The 7,931-nt window shown below is 41.8% G+C and overlaps 1 protein-coding gene and 1 pseudogene across 1 annotated transcript in view; one reads left to right on the top strand and one right to left on the bottom strand.

Annotated features, from left to right (window-relative positions):
- The window catches only part of DNAH11 (dynein, axonemal, heavy chain 11), a 436,577-nt gene that overhangs the window by 11,292 nt on the left and 417,354 nt on the right, over positions 1–7,931 (top strand). The window contains 3 exon segments of the mRNA XM_006832223.1: positions 3,559–3,755; positions 4,484–4,673; positions 5,254–5,353. Of these exon segments, the coding sequence (XP_006832286.1) occupies positions 3,559–3,755; positions 4,484–4,673; positions 5,254–5,353 (487 nt within the window).
- Positions 2,159–2,680, bottom strand: LOC102838006 (annotated as a pseudogene).

Raw genomic sequence — 7,931 nt, 5'->3', positions numbered from 1 at the left:
TACAAGCTTTCAAGGGGGAACCTAGTGCTAGGGAGCATGGAGGAAGGCAGAATCTCCAGTGGGTACCATTCAATCTGTCTGGGCAGAGCGGATGAAAGGAAATACAGATGGGTAACTCGTGATACTGTAGTGAATAATGTTTATCAGGACGGATTATGAGGGTTGAAAGTGCAAAGGTAGACATTTTAGAACAAGGAAGGGAGTGATTAACTCTACAGGCTAAGAGCGGAGCTATCTGGGACCATCAACAGAGAAGAGCCGAGAGCGGGACCCCACCCAGAGAAACAGAGATGCCCGAGATGGAGACAGAGACGATGACTGATGTGGAGCAATGAAGCGGCTGGGGACCTTGGGTCCAGAGAGGGAAAGGGACTGTGGGCCGAAAACTGGGGGCTGGGGGTGGGAAGGGGAAGTGCAGGGGGCAGGCCTCTAAGACACACCCTCTGGCTGGTTGATGATGCATGGAGGGGACTGGAACCATGGCAATGCGATGACATATGATGGAATGAATGCAAAACCAAAGCTCTCCCATGCAAACTACCATATGATCCACAATAAAACATCAAAAAAAAAAAAAAAAAAGACAAATTCCACAATCTCACTAGGTTAGGACTTGTCAGTAATCAAAAAGGAAATTGTAATCAGGCATTTCTGGGTCCCAAGTGTATCAATCCCATAAGAATGTTTTTACCCAAGAAAAAAACTAATATAAACACAGCCTTGGATTTATAGAATCGTTGGGAAGAAATGAGAAGGAGCCTAGGACACAGTTTCGGTGGGGAGGCAGAAGTCACTAACACTTGGGTATGGAAAAGAAAACAAAACACAGGAGGTGGAAAGGAAGGTATTGGCCTCATACTGGGGAGGGCTGGGTAGAGGGCCCTAGGAAGGAAAATGTGTCTCCTTGTGAAGAGAGCCCACTACGGCAGCTCAGCTCAGATTCACCAGCTTGGAATTCACCATCCGTAACATTGTCAACCAGGAGCCTGTCATTCCAACACCCTAAGTTTTCACAAGTGGGTTCTCTAAACCAGACCACCAACTTCACCCTTATCATAAGATAACATTCTGGGATGTCCTGCATGGAGAGCTGATACTTTCACTTTGTGTCAAGCAGAACACATTCAGGGGTGATACATGTTTCAGGTCTCGAAAGTGATCAATTTCAATATTATTAGAATGCCTGTAGCAGCCCTTTGGAATGTAAAACACCAACTTTTCATTGTAAGTGATGCCAAGTAGGTGCCATCCCTGAAATACATTTTCCTGAAAGATACCTCAGGGGCCAGCGTGCTTTCTTCAGGAGAAGAAAACATCAACAGGTCCTCTGTTCACTCAAGATTTCAAGACACAACAGGTGGTAGAGCCCAAAAGATTTGAAAGGGCTTTTTCATGCAGATGAAACTCTTAGAGGCCATCTGGTGTGGTGCTGTAGGATTAGCACAGGACTGTGAACCACAAGGTCTACAATTTAAACCCACCCAGCAGCTGCTCCTCAGAAACCCATACAGGGTCACTATGAGCCAGAACTAACTCAGCGGCATTAACAACAAACTGAGAGGGAACTGAAAATTAAATTTTAACTGCTACTGGCTTAAGACTGGATGTTCAGAAGAAAGTTGTTCTGTCCTTACCACCAAACGCTGGCCTGATGAAATCTCATCTGAAGATGGCTGACCTAGAGTTCATCCCCTAGATATGACCCTAAACCTCTCTCGCTCACCACTTGTTGTAAGGATTCCAACAAACATCCACACCGATGAAAGACTGGGCGCAGGGCTGGTGCGGCCTCCCACATATGTGTCCCAATGCACCCTCACTTGGGTGGAGAGCAGACTCCTGTCTTTGGTGAGTATGACACACTGTCCCCTTTACACACATCACTGGATCAGCTGCACGGCCAGGCTGAGTCTAGAAGAAAGCGTGCGGATTCTCCGTGGGCTGAAACCCCTTCGCCTACAAGTCCTCCTCCTGAGCCTTTATAGCAAGGTCTGTGTCGAGCAGTCACTGTGTGGAAGGCATCTCCATCGTGACCAAGTCCGGGCCACCAAACAGCCGACTCTAGAGTCCTGAGAGGCCTGCCCCTCCCCGCTCAGTGCTAGGGGACACACATAGAAATGAAGGCCTCCCTCACCTCTACTAATCCCCACTCTGGACTTCAGGTTCCGGGCCATGGGAGCTCTGGATGCAGAGATGACTTCCCGTGGGACAGTGAGACGCTGCATGCCACAGAGAGAGATCTGTGCTCTCCAGCTTTCAATCTATCAAGTTCTTCTGGTTCACAGAGCACTTCCCAAGTTGGCTCCAGTGAAGTCTCGGCCCTGGAGAATTTCCATGGAGGTGATGCTGCCATTCTATCTCTGCCACGTGGTTGGCTTGGTCGGATTATCATCCACCCTAAACACCAGCATGGGTCCAAATATGTGGTTCTTTTATTGATGCGGTCGACAAAAAAACACTTGTCTGTTCTCATCAGTTTCTTGTTCCTATCCGTATGGCAAGTCTCCTGCAACTCATTTTCTTTTTCCAGTTTTCGGATGTTCCCACTGAGTTTTCTCCTCAGTGTGATTGGCATAGTAAACCCAACTGCCCTTGGTGGTTCTCTCCTCCCAGCCCGAAGGCAGCTCGTCCTCAACCTTCAACCCGTGTCATCCAGGCCTGCGTATAGCAGAGCTGCCATGGCCTGCTGTCTTGGTCACCCGCTGCCGCTGCCGGGTCTCTCCCCCCAAAACTCCAGCTTGAAAGAGCGCCAGCGCGCGTCTTCCAACCGGCCCCTGGCACCTGCCCAGGTTTATTTTTAAATATCAAGAAGATTGCATTATCAACAGTTTTAAAAGGTTAGAACAGTTAAGTTCTGAGCATGTTATCAAAATTTTGGTGTAATGCTGATAAACAAGATGGATCATATCAGAGAAATGTGAAGTGATTAAAATTAGTTAATGTTGGAAGGGGATTAGAAGGATTTTGGAATACCAGTAGAGACCAATTTTGTTTACTCATTATTGAGGCTCTGGGAATATAAAAAACACTTATTTGTAAGGGTTTTACATGCCTTGTTTCATTGATGGTCTCAATTTTATGGTAGGAGGGATTCTAAAAAAAAGGTCTATGTGGTTGAATAAACATTCTGACTACCCAAACTTTAGTCCATTGGGATGTCACCTAGGACTTGAGAAGATGAATTTACTCCTAGTTTCCATGAGATTCAAAAGGATTTTTTTAATGAAGATGCCTGCCGATGTGTTCCATTTGCATGAAGAAAGCAGTTAATTCACTTGACTTTTCATGCAATGTTTTCTTCAACATTTCCCTCCACCAAGTACTCAGTAAACGGGGGGGGAAATAGCAAGCAGTACATGTAGTGTTTTTATTATGAGAGAATTTATGTCTAATTGATTGAGTCTGAATGACTCACTGTGTTCTCCCTTTGTAGATATGGGATCCCTAGAGGATCTTTATGAAATTGAGTAATTTTGTATGACAAGAACATCTTTTAAGACCATAATGATTTGTAAATTAACTTAATTGCTGTATATAATGTTACTTCTCTTTCTCTAGATTTTAGTACCAATTCTTTGTAATAAGAGCAACCATAAATCCTGGTCCTGTTTCATTTCACAAGATATGGAATGTCACATAGAAGTCATGAAATATAAAATACACATGTTTAGGGGCAAAATAACAGGAAGAACTCTCCTACCTATTCCCTCGATTGCAAGAAAGATTGGCATGGATCTGAATTATCCAGAAACCAAGTAGGTAACCATGAATGCCATCTATAAACCTGACTTAAAGCAGTTGCCACGGGGTCCGTGTGCAGAATAGAACTGCACTCTCTATGCTGTGACTTTTGAAGTAACTCCCCACTCCCTTTTTCTGAGGTGACTGCCTCAGAACTGCCTAAGCAACTGCTTAGCTGCTTTTGTCACACAGGGACTCTGGATAGGACATATTCAAAGCGTTGAAATGGGGAGCCAGCATACCTGTTTGCTTTCACACACCCTGAGCAAACTGTTTGGAGAATAGAGAATTGGTATAACTTATGCTTTTAAATTAATGTGTAGAAATACTGCATGTATTATTTCTTTCAAAGTAAGCTTTTGCAAGGCAAGCTGTAACAATTGTTATGATGTCAAATGATAGTATTCCGTTAATAAGACAGTTTTGAGGATATGATATATATATTTTACATATATATGTAAATAACAATAACAATAGTATATGGCCACAACGCAAATCAAGTAATACCAGTAATGGATATCTGATTGTAAAATGTTTGTCCTGGTATGACACTGTAGGATAGGTACTTACTAACTGCATGATAGGCAGTTCAGACCCACCAGACACTCCTCAGAAACCCTGTACAGGTCACTATGAGTTGGAACTGATTAGATAGCACTTACAGCTTAATACTTTAGTTTGTGGATACATAAAAGACCTATGACCTTTGAACTACTTAAAAAAATTATTTCAATGTTTGTAGGCTAGAGGCGAACGAAAGAATAATACTCCATGCAATTGAATCTGTTATTATTAAATGGTCACATCAAATTCAAGAAATTGTAGAGAAAAATTCTGCACAGCCTTTGCTAAATGGTCTTCACTTGACTCCTCAAGCTGAGCTAAATTTCTGGAAGATGAGGAGAGAGAATCTATCAAACATATATGATCAAGTAAGTAGGTAGCTCTAGACCTTGCTTCCTAATTGAATTGCAAACTAAAAGCAATGATTTCCTGTGTGTGGTTTTTTTCTTGGATAATATTTTAACAGTGCTTGAATTCATTGAAAACACTTTGGCATATTGGGAATGGGGAAATACTGAACATTTTAAGACCTAATTAATATGGTCGGTTTCATTGATTTAGTCTTGCCTAGTTAAGAGATGCAGCTTTGGAAGAGCTAGCTTTGCTACCTCTGCTGGTACTTGGCTGTCTTAAAAACCGAGAGTTCGTTCCTATGTCTTAGAGAGTTTTTCTGAAACATAGCAAACATTTTTATAGGGAAAGTAAGTATTTTCATATATATTAATATATAAATTGCCTGTGAGTTTTTTGAAATTTCAAATTAAGAAAACTAAATGCAAAATAAATGTTTAAGAAAAATGTGTTTAAAAAAATTTTTTTCAACCTGAAATCAGCTATGCCTTCAAGTGTTACTGTATATATTGTGCATGATTGGAATGTCATGTAAATATTTTATTACAGATTGTATTTATTTAGCATTTAATCAATATTATAATTTTTTATCTTTAGCTCCAGACTCCTATTGTTTTTGAAATGGTTAAGATCCTGAAAATGAAACAAAGCAGCTACTTTCCAACTTTGAAAGACATTTTCACAACTGTGGAAAATGGTGAGCCTTCTTCCTTGACATCACTGTTCCCCATGATCTGGTTCCTGCCTGTTCAGCCTCATCCTGTCTTCTGCCATTAGCATGCTTATGAAATGACTGCACTTGGTTCTTCTAATGATAAATTCATCTCACCCTTTATACTTTAACCTCCAGCTATACTAACCTGTTTTCAGTTTATCTGCTATATAATGGGTTGTTGTTTTTGGTAAGTGTCATTGAGTTGGTTCTGACTCCTAACAACCCTGTATAGGGTTTTTGAGGCATGGCTAGTAAGCTTCAACAGTTAACTTGCAGTTTAAACCAACCTTGCAGTCCAGTGCATTTACCCGCAGTGCCATACCAAACATTTGGTTCCAGATTAAAGTTGTTTATATAGATATAGATATAGATATAGATATAGACATACATTCATACTTATGTGCATATCTGTGTGTGTATATATGTATATACATAAGCATGCATTTATACACACATATACACAAACAAAGTGGGAGTCTTGGTGTGGTGCTGTAGGGTAAGCACTGGACTTCGAACCATAAGGTTGGTGGTTCAAACCCACCAGCTGCTCCTCTGAAACCCTATTCAGGGTTGCTATGAGTTGGAACCGATTCAGCAGTACTTAACAATATAACAAAGTTTGCTATTTTAACCATTTTCAAGTACTCATTTCAGTGACACTAGTTATATTGACAGCGTTGTATGTTGTTGTTGTTAAGTGCTGTTGAGTCAATCCCAACCCATAGTGACCTTGTATAGTGTGTCCTAGGAGCAGTTGGTAGGTTTGAACTACCAACATTGTGGTTCAAATACAGTGCTGATCCTACAGTGCCACACCAGGAGTTCCAATGTTGTATGTTGTTGTTGTTAAGTGCCATCGAGTCGGTTCTGACCCATAGCGACCCTGTACAGGGTTTCTGAGGGTGTAAATCTTATCGGGAGTAGAAAGCCTCATCTTTCTCCCGCGGAGCGGCTGGTAGTTTCGAACCGCTGGCTTTAAGGTTCCCAGCCCGATTCGTAACCACTACGCTACCAGAGCTCCTTGGTTGTATAACCACTATTTATTTTCAAAACTTTACATCACCCCAAACAGAAATTCTATACTCATTATGCAATAACTCCTTATTCCCTGTCCCTGGCAACCACTAATCCACTTTCCATCTCTCTGCATTTGCCTTTCTATATATTTCATACATGCAGAATCATACAATATTTGTCCTTTTGTGTGTGACTTATTTCATAATGTTTTCAGAGTTCATTCATGTTGTAGCAGGTAGCAGAATGCCATTTCTTTTTATGGTTGTTTAGTATTCCATGCCACTTTTGGTTTGTCTGTTCTTCTATTGGACATTTGGGCTATTTCTTTCTATCTTTTGGCTCTAGATTGAAATTTCAATTAATATGTTTGTGTGGAGAAGGGCAGTGTCTGGTATTTAGCAGAAGCTAAATGAAAACCCTGGATAGAGGTTTTGTATTCAACAGTTAGACTATGATTCTCCCTGTTAGTCACCAGTAGAATCTGTGGATGTAGAATCTGGGATGTTAGTTATTTAGCTTGATAAGAACTCAGAGCTTATAAAGATGTTGAAGTTTTAGGTAAAGAGTAAGCATATAAAGTGGAACATGAGTTTTCTTTTGAATAGTAATGCATGCACATTATTAAATACCAGAGATTATAAAAAAGTGTCCTAGTGTGGTGCTGTAGGAGAAGTACTGGAGGGCTTAATGAAAGGTTGGTGGTTCAAACCTACCTGCCACACCTTGGAAACCCTATGCCGACCTTGTGGCTAGCAGTCCTTTGCATATCCTACAGTGCTACACCAAGTATTGATGAAAATGTACTCATTTCAACCAAATTTTCTTAAGGGAGAAATTGTACCTGGACCCTCTTTTTCTTCACAGGGCTTTGTTGGTAGTGGTGGTGATGTGCCATGGAGTTGGTTCCGACTCATGGTGACCCCGTACACGGTTTTCCGAGGCTGTAAATCTTTATGGGAGCAAAAAGCCTCATCTTTCTCCCGCAGGACAGCTGGTAGTTTTGAACTGCTGACCTTGAGGTTGGCATCCCGACTCATAAACACTATGCTACCAGAGCTCCTTTATTGTTAGGTGTGCACATTATTTGGTTAGTGTAAACAATGACAACAAACCGTTCCTCCCACAACCCTCTTTACTCCTCCTTTGGGTTCAGTAGTTCATTGAAATGATCACACAGAACTCAGACACCATATTCACTATTATGGGGTTTATTAGGGAAGTTAACTGAAATTACAGTTCAAGGTCAGAAATGTTCAGGGCATAGTTCTTCCAGTCAGGACAGCCTCTCCTAAGCTGTGCCCACAAGCAGGCCTCTCTCAGCCTGGCAGGGTTACAAAGCCTATTTAGGACTACTGATAAATGTTCACAGGGCACACCTCATATAAATGCTCATGTAAGTCTCAGCCCAAAGGCACTCAGCTATAGCTCCGTGGGTCATCAAATCCCACTCCACAAGTGAGTTTCCTGCCCAAAGGCTCTCAGCTTTAACCTGCTCTGTGGGTCAGGATGGCCACTGTATGCTGCTCTGTGGGTCAGGATGGCC

The sequence above is a fragment of the Chrysochloris asiatica genome, unplaced genomic scaffold (assembly GCF_000296735.1).
Source record: "Chrysochloris asiatica unplaced genomic scaffold, ChrAsi1.0 scaffold00006, whole genome shotgun sequence".
In the NCBI taxonomy this organism is placed as follows: Eukaryota; Metazoa; Chordata; class Mammalia; order Afrosoricida; family Chrysochloridae; genus Chrysochloris; species Chrysochloris asiatica.
The sequence above is the reverse complement of the archived record's forward strand: the minus strand, read 5'-3'. Positions and strand labels throughout refer to the sequence as shown.